Below are 15,124 nucleotides of genomic sequence, written 5' to 3'. Positions count from 1 at the left end.
TCAGCAGGAGGTGCTCAGAGCGCGAATGAGCAACACGGTACTCTTTGGAAAGGTGAAAGATGCCGAGCTAATAGTGTACAACTTCAGGGGGCAAATGTAATGTAGAATGGGAGGCAAGCGAGAGGGTCCCATCGAAATGTATCCCAAATTCTGGAACTTGAACCCATTGACAGCAGACGGACGAGAAATCTTGAGAATTCCTGCCTGGAAGGAGTGCTTCGCACTGGTGAAGAGGGAGCTGGAGACCATAATGGAGAAAGAAATCCTCCCAGCCACCATGCCTGAGTTCCCAATAGTCAGGAGGATGACCTTAGGAATGAACATTCCCTTGGTAGTTCCCTCCATAATGGCGAGGATGACGACGGAGGAAATGCAGAAGGATTTCACTGATGGCTGGGACCCCCTGTTCATCGGCTACACGGCGGCGGTCTACTTCCATACTAGCGAGGCGAAGGTAAATTCGTGGACGACGCGAGCGAAAAAGATGAGAGGTTCGCAGCCCCCCGGATATGAGGTGCGAAAGGTCTTGAGAGCTCTTGAGCAGGAGGGACTTGAGAACATGCTACCCATATGGGATGATGGCAGGATGATCGTGATGGAGGGGCACGTCGCATTGGTGGACGACATGAAATTTGCAACGAGAAAATACAGGGCACCCTATGGCTTAGAACAGGTGGAAGTGAGACAGGAGGGAAAAGAACTAGATGCAGCAGGTCAACTGCACGTAGCCCTGACGGAGTACAAGAAATTGGACCCTACGACACCATCACCACTGTCAGTGGACACGCCTGGAGACAAGAGGAGTGGACCCGTCGAGGACCGATTTAAGAAAATTCTTGAGAGAAGGAGACATGAATCAGAAGAAGAGAGTATGGATGAAACTCTCAGTGAAGCCGGTGAAGACATGGAAGTGGGGAATACACCTGAACCAGGGCCATCAGGGGAGGAGCTCACCACTCAAGAGCTGTTGAAAGACTTGAGCGAGGAGAATTCGGCAGATACTGCCACCCCACCTCTGAATCCGTCCCCCCGGAAGCATCTGGAATTGCCATTGGCAAATGAGACCTTCAATATGGGGATGATACTCTTGAGCTCGGAGGAAAGGGAAAGGAACACTTTCGAAGGGAACAGGGACATATTCCTGGGGTCTCTGAAGAACGATGCTTGGCAGGAGTTCTTGGAAGAATTCAATCAGGAAGTGGGCAGCGAGACGACGCTGGACAAGTTCAAGGAGGAACTGTGGGACACAGTCGTAAGATTTGGAGAACCGCTTCTGATAGGAACGGGCCTGGATGAGAAGGCGAGAAAAGAGCTGCTGAGCAAGCTGGTAGAGCTGAGGAATTCACGATCGAAGACTAGAGAAGAAAAATGTGAGGACAGCTCTACTCTGAAACAAAAAACTGTAGATAAAAGAGTTGATGATATAAAAAGGGATAAGGTTGGGACTAGTAATATAATTAAAAGTACTAATATCCTTAAGGCTCGAGCAGGGGGGAGGCAAGAGTTGGAAGGATTGGATAAAGAGGTCGAATCAGTGATGATAGCTACAACACCCTCAAGCAGAAATGTGAAGACTCGCAAGAGGAAGAGAGAAGTAGAAGGATTGGGTAGTCCTTCAGTGGATGCTGTTTCGGAAGGAAACTTGAGAGAGACGGCGCCCATGGTTTTGGCTCGATGCAAGACGGCGGCATACAAGAACAGCTCGGAGCTCAGAAGACCACTTGAAGTAGAAAGGGAAATAGAGACTTCCACCAGTTCGACATCGGAGGAAGACTTCAAGCCTCAGAAGATAAACGTAAAGAGAGGTTCAACGAACGGACAGACATGGGAAGTGGATATCGGCAAAGAATGGATCTCAAAGGCACATCAGGACATGGGCAAGCAAGTGACGAGTGATCCATTGGAGAAGAACAAGACGAGGAACACTTCCCGGACGTGGTGGGTGGCCCTTGAAACATTGAAAGAAATGGAGGACTGCTGGAAGAAGTTGGACAGTGGAGTAGCTCGCAAGCGACGCAATTGGGCCACCCAGCAAAAGGCCGAGGTTAATAAAATAGAAATGGCAAATTATCTGAAGAGGTCCTGGCAGAGTTTGTTGAAGGATCATTTTGAAGAAGCAATGAGGACACCCTCATCAGCACCACCATTAATGGCGAATCCCTTCGTTAGAACTGCAGGACAATTAATGTTCACCTGGAGTCTGGTGGGAATAGAGTTGGAAACACTGACCTCGTATGACAGGCTGAAGTTGGGAAGCAAGAAGCTAGATCTGTATCAGGCACTGATGCAACACGTAGCCAGGGACAATTCAGGCTTGAGCCTGGCTAGAAGAAAGGATGCCACGTGTTTCTTGAGATGGATAATGTCGATGATGTCTGATAGCACCATCCTGGCATGCCAACAGAGAGCAAGCGGAAGTAAAACCATGGAAAAAAGAGTCTCAACGATTATCTTGAACGTATATCAGAGTACAGGAATAGAAAAGGAAGATGGTTCCAGACAATCCCTAGAGAACCACAGAAAGCTAGACGAGGTGCGGAGGTTTTATAATAAGAAGTTCGAAGAAGAACATGATGTTCACCGTAACCTGGCCTCGTCAGAGCAGTACTCGAGACTCAGCGAGCAGGGGTAATACCAATATGTGTCGGGAGTAATGGGAATAGCCTACGACCCCTTCTTAGACTCGGAAACTGGAGGCGCCCACAGAAACCATGAGGTAGCGGAGCTACTGAAGTTTTGGACAGAAAGAATAATGGAAATAGACGCTGTGGAAAAAGAGGGGCCGAGCTTGGGCCTGATTCTTGAGAAAACACCAGAGGTGGTAAGCATACCGCGCTCGAACAAGAGAGTTGAAGTGAACATGGGCGATGGAAATGGCTTGTTAACCACGAATTTGGGAGTGGTATGGAAGCTATTAAGACCCTCCTGGTGTCCACATCCCCACGCGAGTCTGATCGAGGAAACCACCGAGCGAGTGAGGCTAGCACCAACGGAAGATGAAGATCTGGCAAAGTTGAGTGTGCTGCATAAGCTAATCTTACCTCAGATGCAAGAGCCAAGCGAAAAGACGAACAATCCCGGGTCAGCGAAGAAATTGGAGCCGGGTAGCTGTCTGGATTCGACGTGTGGAAACGGGGAGCACACCTGCGATGGACGGTCATGCGTCAGAATACTGTCCTTTCAAAAAGAAGACCTGGTCACTTGGTTTGAAGACATCACGGAAAGGGAGAGAAGTGAAGTGCAAATAGTAGCGGAGTGTTACGCGAGAACCACGGTGAATATAGCGACAGCTCTCGGATTCTTCTCGAGAATGTGTAGTTTGCAGTCATTGGAAAGACTAGAGTCTGAACACCATTGGGTGACGGCGTTGAGCGTAGAATCATGGCCTGGGGTGTTGCAGGTGACTCAAAAACACATCCGGAGCTGGAAAGTTGGTCTTGAGGCAGAAATGGGGTTTCCCATGAGCGAAGCTTATGGCCTGCCATTGAACGCAAAATCCCTGATAGGGTCAATGATGGCCAACTTGTGCGGAAGTCACTACCCACTGCACATGGCGATGGTGGAAGCATCCAGCCAGAGAGTACTGGTGGACAAGGCCTTCTCAGTGCCCAAGTGCGTGAGGTTGGCTAGGATATCGCATCACTCGCACAAGTTGTTGAGAAAAATCAGAGGGACAGTACCAAAAGAATTGAGAGATGACTTGAGTGAAATCTGGGGAGAAGAACTTTTGAAGTTGGAGAGAGAGAACACAAGCGATCACGAGAGACAAAACGTGATCGGAAAACCTGTGGGAAGTGCTCCAAACCTGGAAGATAACGACACGATGCATGAGAAAATGATGGAGCTTGAGCCTCTCTTGGAAACCTCGGGGGAGCGTAACCTCAGGAGCATTGAGATCACCCATGGAGAATGCCCATGCCACTGTTTGGCGCAAACGGTGTGGTATCCAGATCACAAGAACCTTTGCCTGGTATGGGATACGGAAGAAATCCGGTCGATCGGACTACCGGATCACCGACAGAAGGTGACGATCTTGGTAGTGAGTACGATGTTGGCTCTGAGATGGATAGAAGAGAATATAACGAAGTATCGGGAAGCGGGGACGCCAACGGCTGAGTCAATATACGCGATAGACTACAGTAGGAGACTCGAGTTGTTTGAGACTGCGTGCAAGGTATTCGCCATACCAACGGAAGTCAGACATGTCTGGAGCCGTTTGAGGTACTTCCCATGGTTTCGGTCGACGCTGACGTCCTGGTTGTACATGACAACGAAAGATCACATGAGAAAACATCAAAAGGAGTATCGACAGTTCCAGGCCGAGATTGGGCCGGAAGCTTTCAAGAGACCCCTGTTAACCCATCGTAATGCAATCACGACAGGATGGAAGAGAGTGGGTAAAATGTCTAGAGACAATACCAAGGCGAGGGAATCGATACTAGAGGAGGACCTGGCAAAGAACGTGAGCTTGAGCCTGCACAACTCCTTTTGTTTGAACCGGGAATCTAGGGTGAAGGCACTACCCAACCAAGCAAAGAGGTTGCAAGAGCAAAGAGAATGGATTTGATCCTACGAGCAGCTGAAGGCTTGGGAGGAGATTGTGATTAGCTCCGATGATGAAGAGGAACTGTTGAGACAGTTTGCCGTATCTAGTACTTCAGGGTGCAGTACCTCCAAGGCGAAGAGTGCGAGATGAGCAGGTGGCTCGAATGGATCTTGAGTCTTGAGAGGGAAAGGGGGCTTGAGCGTGGATCCGGGTGAAACCTGGGTTCACGAAAAAGAAATTTTAACAAAACAAGATATTGTTATTAATATGCTATATCTATTATATAAACGAAAATGCTGCATGACAATTTCCTAATTGAATGGGACAAAAGAAATTTTAAATTGGCTTGAAAAGCGAGAATTCAAGGGTGCAGGTGTGTGCAGATTTTGATTGCTGTTTAGCGATAGTGTGAAAATTTTACATGGCTGTGAATTTTGGGGTGTAGATAAGCTTAAGTCTGCTGCAAACTTCTGTAAATGACCACTGGCACTGTATCTTGAGTAACACTCGGTTTTCTGGGACTCACTGACAGAAGACAGCACGCGATGAGGACATCGATCTCGAGTCCGGGGAGTATGTGCCAGTCGGTCATATTTGGAAGTTTGACCTTGAGAGAAGCAAAAAGCACTTAATTTTGGAGTGAAATTTAATTTTTCAAAATTTCGAATGGAACCTGTCATGCACGTTTTTTTCGCGATAACTGAAAATCAGAAAAGAGAAGTCAGAACGATCGAGTGACAATCGCGGGAAAGTTGCTAGAAAAATCAGTGGGAAATTGCTATTCGCAATTTCAGTAGCAATAATAATCGAGAGTAGAGCTGTCCCATCTAAAACAGAGACGAGCGCATTCCCACGAACTGGATTGTTGTGATTGGAGTATTATTCTAAACTGGACTAGAGTGAACCTTCGGTGGAAAGGTGGACAGCTAGAGTGTCCCAATGGTTCACGAGAACTTACAGTCTAGAGTAAAAACTTGTTCTTGTTATTAAAACTGACTAACATTAAACTCATTTTAATTACTTTATTGATTCTTGAGTTGCTCACCGACTTATTTACTTCCTGGTGCTTGAGCGTGCTACAATGTGAGTACTAATTTAAATTTCTAGAGTGTGTTTTATAATTGTTATGTTGAGGTAAGGCGAGTTTTAGGTTGATCCATCTGAAATGGATCAAAGTTCCACTGTCTAATAAAAAGTAACTTAGCGGATTGTTCCGACCCGGTTTTTAACGGCGTTCATGTATTTTGGGTATCTAGAGACCTAAGTATGGGGACGTTTCTAATTCTAGAGTGGGGGGATATTTTAGTAGTAGCCTTTAAGCTGTAACGGGTCGTAGTCTCATGTCACAAGCGAACCGAATTGGCTCCGACTGATTTGAGGTGAAAAACACAAGAGATAGTGTCCCTGACTCTTGAGCCAATGGTTATAGGGCCTATTTTTCTTAAGCCTCATGTGTGACTGCAGTAGACGAATGTTACATATGATGAATGTAGCTATTTTAAAGTCTTCTTGTAATTGTTTTGCACAGTTTGATAATTGAGCTTCCTCGATTTAAGACTGACGAATAAAGTTTGTGTTTGTTCGAAGTTCTCGGCGTTCATGGTGTTTAGTAATTCGTCGTTTAAGGAAGTAGTTAGGGCGTCCAAATTTATTTCTCAAACGGCGGTTACATTATTATCACTTCTATTTTTCTTTAGTAGAGAAAAATACCCTATCCATTGGAGATGGATCGACCCTTTCCTGCTCCTCAAATTCTGCAAATGAAATCTGATGTTGGTTAAATCAAATTTGGGACCTTATCCAGAGGGTGGCGTGTCACGGAGCGGAATACCCGGATAGCCGAAAAATAAATTCGTTCCCGGATAGCCGAAAAATAAATTTGTTCCCGGATAGCCGAAATTTTGGATCTACTTAACAATTCTCCACCCTCCTACCCCCTTACCAATTCCTTAATAGGGAATAGGGGAGATTCGTTGCTAGGTACCATAGGGGATTACGTAGCAGTGTTTAGACAACCGCGTATTCAGAAAATACAATCACCACAACTCCTGTTCATGGCAGTACGCATGTGAATGTCACTCATGCAGAAACAACTGGAGACATTGGGCTTCATAGGAAGAGTTTCCTCCAGCGACGTTGGAAATTCATAACAACAACAACTACAATATTCACACTTTTAACCAATCAGAGTCGAGACAAAGCAAGGGCGGATCTATGGTTTTCTCGAGAGGGGGAGGAGCGACAAATGTTTTTTAAAAAAAAAACATTCCAAAAATGCAGTTTTTGGGATTTTTTGGAAAATTTTTGATAAAAAAAAATCGTTTTTCAGCGCGTCTACCCTTCAAAATTAGTATGTATTGAAAAATTTTAGGGTTTGTCGGCCGAAAATGGATATCATAAAAAATACCAAAGAGCGACCCTTCGGTTGGCGAGGGGGTCGGGGTCGAATCCCTGTAGTAGTCGTGCTTCTGTTGTTAATTAATTCAATGATAGTAAAAGTATTAGCCAATCAAATCTCTTAAAAATGTTCGGAATTTTGTTAGCTAACAGGCTGCAAAATTTGGAGGCACTTTTTGTCCAATCAAAATGCGTCTCAATTTAGTGAAGAGTTTTCTGATTTAATTTAATTAAAACCGGAGGTATTTAGTTTTTGGGCTACCCGGGAATGCGGCTCCGTGGGTACGCACCATCCAGAGAGCTAAGTGTTGTTATAAAGTACAGTAATTTCGTTCAACGAAAGACCGTTCCGCAGAATTGTGCAGTCATCGTTGAAGAAGTCTTCTTCATTATACGGAAGAGTTTCTTATCGAAACCCCAGCCTTCCCGATTGGTAAAATAACGTCAGTAATTATTGTAACTGCAAAATTGATCCTACTCGGACGGCTTCTCTTGTTCGTGTAATGTATCAATCGTAATTGCAATTATCTGTCGTTCCTTATATTTGTCGTCTGATTTCTTTTAGCGAAACTGCTGTTCCAATTTCCGCGGTTTTTAGTTGTTGCAAAAAATGCATTGTCATGCGTCATGCCACCTCAAATCGAAAAATTAAAAAAATAATTTCGATACTCCTGTTTAGCCTTCCTTTTTCGCGTATATTGCGTTCCATATTCGAATAAAACCATATCGCATTCTGGTCGAATGGCTCATTCTCGTAAGTATTCTGATAGCTTCTCGTAAATTTGGAAGCACAACTGTTTGCTTTATAGTCAATAAACTTAAGGGGAAGCTATAATTTAACTTTGATGAGGGGCGAGGCTATTTTAGGATAAAATACGTTTTTTTTCTGTAATTCTATTCATTCATTTTTTAAACACTGTTAGCCTTCGAAGAGTTGATAATTTTTTGGCCAATGTTTGTGAAGGTCTCTTATCGCCTCCATATTTATTATATGTTTGTGTTTCTACGCCGTATATGAAGGTAAGCTCAGCTTCGCGTCATTCGAAATGTATGTCGAGTGTGGCTGTTTTTTTTCTACAGAAAAAGTGCGCTTGGTACTCAATAGGGGTTTTCAATGGTTTCGATAGTTTTTCGAGAATATATCGATTGCATGTAGTTGGTTGTAAAAATTTAAACTCACCAACGAAATGTGATTTTCTTGATAGTTGTTATAGTCAGCAGGCCATAGTTGTAGCAGATCTTATTTTTAAACCCTGAAAAGAATAATTTTGCTTTTTTTCAGATAATCTGAAATGGTAAGGCGGAGTTTTTCATTTTGGCTATTTATTGTTTATGTTTTTATAGTTTCAGACTTGAAAGAAAACTTTTTTTAGTCTGCTGTTGATAAGATGGACTGTGCTCTTGATCTAATGCGTCGGCTGCCTCCGCAATATGTCGAACAAAATTTGAGTAAGGTCGTGGATCTGGTTCCTGAATTATGCGCAGATCTTTTGTCATCGGTAGACCAGCCTCTGAAAGTCGTCCGAGACGATGGCGTGGGCAAAGATTTCCTCGTGTGTGATTACAATCGTGACGGAGACTCTCACAGGGAAGTTCAGTTGTCCATCCTTTCATGTATTTGACAATACTATTATTGTAACCGCCGAAGTGAAGGCGAGTAGAAAATTTGCCACAATTGTATTCTTTTTTTCCAATTAAATCCCGTTTCTAAAAGTATGCAGAGTTTTGGGATGCTAAATTGATCTCACCGAAGAATTAGTAATTTAAAAGTTCAATGCAGGATAGATGTGAATTTTGTTTTATGTAGGGTAATGTTTTTAATCTTACATTGAGATTTGAGTTGTCGAATTATTCTTTTTAACGATAATTGCAATAATTGGGTCCAATTGTTGAATAAGTTGCCAATTTCCAGTTATTGTATTTCTTTTCGATTTTAGAACAATCTATACATCTATCTATCTGTCTATACATTATCTATCCATCTATAGTATTACACAAGCAAAGATTGTGTGGTAGTATGAACTCTCTCTTTTTTTCAACATTGTTTCAATATTGTTGCGACAAAATGTGTTCATTTTGATCAATAACTAGCTATTAAGTACAGTCAAGGCTGAGGATATTAACACGGGCTATTATATTACAAAAAGACATTTTGGCTTCCAGGTATCATGGATCTAAGCCTAGAGGTAGGGAAGGATACCCGAAACAAAATAAGAGGGTTCGAACGTGGGCACGGTCGGATGTTTTCAATGAACTTTTCGTATACTAGTTAAAATGCGTTCGCTCTATAAATTGAGGCATGTTAGTTGGTAAATTTCTTTTTTTTTTTTCAAATTGATTGGTACTGCTAATGCGTCATAATTGGCTTGCGTCACTTCGCAATTATGTAGACTCATAAGTGGTGTGCGTCACTCAAGAATTTAGCAGACTCAAAGGTTAACTCATTCTTTTTTCCCCAGTACCGTTATCGGTCATATTTTTGCTTGTGTGTGCGAAGTGCAACTTCGCCCCTGTGTTTATTTTGCGTTTTACTTGACACATGTTTAAGAAGTTTCTGCTGGTATGTTCAAGCTTTTTCAACCTGTTTTTTGTTGCATGTTTAACGCAAGAATTTATGCATCTTTACGCTGTATCGTATTTTGTAATGCTGAAGAACTTTTACTTGGCACATGATTAAGAAGTCGCTATGTTGGTCTGTTAAAAGTCTAAAACATTGTAAGGGTTGAAATGTTTACTCAAGTCGCATTTTGAAATCTGTTAAAACGCGAATGTTTTAAATCTACATTTTTCGTATATTCGCAACATATCAAAGTATCAAAAGCTTATCAAATTTTTTTTAAAACAATCTTTTTAACTAAAGATTAAGTTCTCAACTCTATAGAGGGGTACTTTCGAGATGTTTTAAATGGTTTTTTCATGTTTTAAATAAAGTTATTGATATAAAAAAAATAACCAAACTTGGAATTCTGAACCCTATAGTGGAGCGATGTCAGGGTACACTCAGGGTCTGCAAATTTGGCGTCTTAGTATGACTGCTCGAATCCTTCTCTTTATCGAGTTAAGGCGTTTCTTATGATTTTTTCACTTTATTTCAATAAACGTAGTTTTATGATTTTTTCACTTTATTTCAATAAACCTAGATTTAAAAAAAACTAATCGAAACTGAAATTCACAACCCTACACTTGGAAGCTTTCAGGGGTTGCAAGTTAGCCATCCAAAAGTAACGGCTGGAATCCTTTTTTAGTTTGAGATATTGCGTTTTAATGATTTTCTTGAATTTTCTTTTTAAAAAATGTTGGATATAAAAGTTCACCGAACCTATAGTGGAGTGGTGTCAGCGTACAGTCAATAGTTGATAATATGGCTTCCAATTATGACTGCTGAATTCCTTTAGGTTTTCGAGATATGGCGTTTTGTATAATTTTTTCATTTTTTTTCTCCAAAAAAACTGATTCAAAAAAAGCTACCCGAACCTGAAATTCGACATTTTTTAGTGGGGTGCTGTCATGGCGCAATCATGGATTGCCATTCTGGCGTTCAAGAGTGCCTGCTCAAGTCTTATTAATATAGGAGATATGGCGATTTTTATGATTATTTCATTTTTTTTTCCAAAAAAAGTTATATAAAACAACGAACAGAACTGAATTTTACTAACAGAACTTAAATTTCTCAACCCCAAGTCGGGGAATTGTCAGGTACACTTCGGCAATGCAAATCTGGCCTCTGAAATTAGCTGCAGAAATCCTTTTGGTTCCCGAGACGTGGCGATGTATGATAATTCAAAAAAACTTAATTAACAAAAAAAATTAATCCTTCTTGAAATTCTCAGCCCTACCCTAATGATTGAGTTCTATCAGGGTATATTCAGGGGGCACTGGCAGGGTACAAATCTGGCCTTTAAGTTTTACTGCTCAAAACTTTTTTTGTTTTCGGAAGCTCTTTTTACTTTTAACGACCTATTTGAAGCACCGTAGGTGCAAGTCCTGCGCTAGTTAATTGTTGCAGCGCCCTGCAAGACAACTTGTAGACTTCAGGCGCTGTCGAGTGATATTCGAGCCAAGAGTTTTCGTTATGTTCATAGATGTGATGGGCAACTTCGCCAATAAAGAAACTACATTGTTTCGAGTCTTTGCAAATGATCTGTCAGATGCAATTGAAGACGGGAAAGCCTATGAATATATAAAGTTGTGATTAATTCAGTGTATAATGAAGGAAAAGTAGCTTCTGACATTGAAAAACGGAGCTATGATAATGATTTGACGCTGAACTTGAGCAAAGCCAACATCCTCTGCATTAAAGGAGCGGAACCAGGAGATACCATTTGTCGATTAAAAAAGGGATTGCTGAAGGATGTCATCATGTCTAGAAACCTATCATGGAGTGAAAACTGCTGCAAACGAACTCTCAGCAGCTGGAGGTCTTTGTACTTGCTCATGAAAAACACATCAAAATGCACCATTTGCAACAAAACTAAACTTAACGCAGGATATGTGCGGCCAGTATTGACCTATGCCTCCCAGCCTCCCAGGTCTGGTACCCTAGAAAAACCAACAGCAAGAAAGTCGAAAAATTACAGAAAAGAGCTGCTTCATGGATGAGCAGTGACACAGCTGGGTATAAAGAAAGGGTGCTTGCTACAAAACTTATGGTTCTGTCGATGATATGGAAATACTTGATATCCTCATTTTTGTTTCTGTGCTTTATGGAAACTAGTTGGCCGATAACCTGCCTGAGATAAGCCGTGGAGGTTTTACCCGACAACAAATGTTGTTCCACGTCCGTTAGCGTCGTCTTCAGCGATGCGATGAAAATTCATGGATCCGAGCTCTCAAATTATTGAACATAGTACAAAGGAGCCTGCGCAATCATGAACAAGAAAAGATAAACCGACCTTTATCGGACCTTTTTTTTGTGAAACATTAATGAGAATGACTCGTGCACTGCAACTGTATGAGAAAACTCGTGCCGCTTGAAAACTGAGGGGTGAAAACCCTTAGGCTTACCCTAAAGTATATACTATTACTACTACTACTTGATTTTAGGAAAAAATTAACCTGTATTTATTTAAGCGGTCTGAATTAGCGTTCTGCCCCTTAAAAACGATAGAAGTTTAGAAATGTCGTCTGATCAATTTCTAACACTAACGTTTGTTTCAGATCGCCTTTTAGTAATTTATACTTCCCACCCCTAGATGACGGCATTGTTCCGTCAGACAAATTGCGAGAAGTTGAAACATTTGCCAATGAAGCCTTCGACAAGTACCGAGAACTGTAAGTTCCCTTTGAGCAATGATTTGAATTATATACAAGCTTTCGTTCACGGATTTTTCTTGTAGTTACTACGAAGGTGGCCTGTCTTCCGTTTACTTATGGGACATTGATCCTGGTTTCGCTGGTGCTATTTTGATGAAAAAATCTGTGAATGATCCGGAGGCTAAGGTCAAGGGATGTTGGGACTCCATCAATGTCATCGAAGTCGTACCCGAAATGGCTGGAAACAAAAGTGCCCATTACAAACTCACGACAACTATCATGCTTTGGCTTCAGGTTGATTGAATGAAAATAAATTTCAGACTTCTATATATCAACTGTTCTGATTAAAATCTATATTCGTTTTAGTCAGACGCAGATAAGTCGGGTAACATGAATTTGGGAGGAAGCATAACTAGACAGAGTGGTGGAGATAAAGAGTTAGTTGGGGATTTTGGACCAGCGCATGTGAAAAATATTGGCGAGTTGGTCGAGGAAATGGAGACGAAATGTAGATTGTCTCTCAATGATATCTACTTTGGCAAGACGAAAGACGTGACCAATATGGTTCGGTGAGTTGAGAATAATGTTCAATTGGGTTAGATACTTACATTAAGTTGCAGTGAAGGCTGAGTTGGTTTTAGAAAATGAAAATGGTGGTTTTTAATGCGCAATTTTTATTACTATTAATATTAAGAGCTTTATTATCAATAAGCTGATTAATATGTTAAAAATGAAATGAAAATTTCTAACGGAATAACAAAATTATGCAGTGTTGTAGTTTTCTCAAATTGGGAATGTTCATTAAAAATGTGTCAATCATAAAAGTAATAGAAGTTCACAGATCTTGAAAATTATAATTTGTTTTATCATTTTTAGGTCTCTTGACGTCATGGAAGTTTTTCGCAATGTTTGTTATTTATGTTTTTTACTGACATAATTGGATATAAAAGTGAAGGTATTGGAAAAATCTAACTTTGATGTGCTCATGCCTCATATTTTGGTGTTTAACATGTTGACCTTCCAACTTTGGTAAATTTTAGGTCAGTAGGCAGCTTGGTCGAAAAGAACAATCAAGACAAACTGCAAAACGATTTGATGCAACAACTTATGAATTCCAGGAACAAATAAAATTCCAGAAATCTTATCTCTGCCTGCCAAAAAGCAGATAGATATTCAGTTTAATCCAAATAAATCCAAATGTTTTATAATTGGCTGCTTATAATAATGTATTTACCAAATTTGAACTAAGTTCTGTTTGCGTCTATTTTCCTTCTGTTTTGATAAGTGTCTTAGGTTTTCGGATTTATTGATCACAAGATAATTGGTAAAATGAATTAGAATGTAATTATGGACACTGTTCATTGAATTTTTTGAATGTGTGAAGGATATTTATGATCTCTATCGGTCATCGTCTGAATTAAGTTGATTAATTATTAGTACATTTAGAATTTATACATTTCCAGTTTAATATTTTGTTGTTAATTCAAAGAGCGATTAGGTGAGGTGAGGTGCGGTCAATTCAGACGAATGTAATACTTCCAAATCGTGGATTTAACTCAGTTAAGAAGCTCCTGCTCGTCGATACGCAATACTTTAAAGTTGGTGTGAGGTAAACGAGCATCTACCGTAATAATAAATTTCTTCAGTGCATAAACGTACATATGCAGTTTTCGCACCAAAGAGGATAACCGACAGGCAAAGTATGCCTTTCTTTGGTTACCCTTTCTCAGGCAGGTAGCAAATGATCACATACTTCAGTAGCACGTGTATGGCGATAGACAAACTCCTAAATTTTTGTGTTCGTAATCAAAAACAATAGCTCAATTAGAAAAATAATTTCATTGATTATCAAACGTTACGATATTGTCTTTAAAACTAGCACAAAGTTTTGGATAGAAGCACTTGAGTCCAAATTAGAAGGGATTAAGTCCGACTTTTTCAGATGGTTATATAACATGGCTCCTCTAACTTTCAATGATTTTTGGCGAACTTCGTTTTGACTGGCTTTAAATATAACAGGTTCTGATCACTTGATCTGGTCTTACGGTTATTCGCGTTTTCAACAAAAAAGTTCAAACAAGCTTTTGGTATAATGTAAACTTAAGTGCATCATATATATGCAACTTATAGACATCTAAAACTTTGTCTTTGACGAAAAGTTGATCGCTAGGTTCTAATCTGCTTTTTTCAAATTAATGGATCTTAAAAACTTTTTTTTCAGTAGCTAGATTTTATTTAAAAGAGTTCTATTTGCGCAACCATAAACCATAATTTCAAATTGAGTTTTAGGTTTAGTATACGAGTCTTAATAACGCAGTAGCAGAGATCTGATTAAGAAGTATCTGAGTCTAAACGATAGCCCTAATAATTTGGACACAGATGAACAAACATAATTTATGTGAGAATTTAAAGAAAGTTAATCGTCATTATGTTAACCAAGATATTTAACACATTTTTGTAGTGCAATATTAACGTCGTCTGATAAGAAGTAAAAAGGTGGAGATGACTTTTTGAAAGTTATTAATTGGCATTTATTTATCTTAGTATTCAAAGACTTTTGAAAGACTTGCACATTTAAAGCATGTGGTTAATATAAATGAGAAAAAGTAATGGACCTAGAACTGAGCCTTGAGGGACCCCACATTTCACCGGTAAATTATCTGAGCTGACATTTTCCAGTGTTACCAACTGGAATCGGTCTGTTAAATAGTTTTTACGAGACTTGATGCCGGAACCCTTCCATAAGCGTCGAGTTTCCCAAGTAATATCGTATAAATAACAGTATCAAAAGCTTTTTTTCAATTCAATTTAAACTGCAATCAGTGTTCGTTTCTTAAATGTTTTTTTTTGTAACCAATTCAACGACGTCAACAATTGCATCAAATAATGAATGCTTTGGTCGAAACCCGGATTGATATTTAATCAGAT

General features: G+C 40.4%; 2 protein-coding genes across 2 annotated transcripts in view; both read left to right on the top strand.

Annotated features, from left to right (window-relative positions):
• Nucleotides 1-15,124, top strand: part of LOC134852955 (voltage-gated hydrogen channel 1-like) — a 376,534-nt gene that overhangs the window by 194,710 nt on the left and 166,700 nt on the right. The gene's annotated exons all lie outside the window — the stretch shown is intronic.
• On the top strand, nt 8,208-13,664 carry LOC134851591 (F-actin-capping protein subunit beta-like). Its single transcript, XM_063867775.1, has 6 exons — nt 8,208-8,238; nt 8,317-8,531; nt 12,101-12,214; nt 12,280-12,490; nt 12,563-12,765; nt 13,237-13,664. Exons 1-6 carry the CDS (start codon nt 8,236-8,238, stop codon nt 13,322-13,324), a joined length of 834 nt encoding a protein of 277 aa, XP_063723845.1. The 5' UTR covers nt 8,208-8,235; the 3' UTR covers nt 13,325-13,664.

The sequence above is a fragment of the Symsagittifera roscoffensis genome, chromosome 1, assembly GCF_963678635.1.
Source record: "Symsagittifera roscoffensis chromosome 1, txSymRosc1.1, whole genome shotgun sequence".
Taxonomy (NCBI): domain Eukaryota; kingdom Metazoa; phylum Xenacoelomorpha; order Acoela; family Convolutidae; genus Symsagittifera; species Symsagittifera roscoffensis.
The sequence above is the reverse complement of the archived record's forward strand: the minus strand, read 5'-3'. Positions and strand labels throughout refer to the sequence as shown.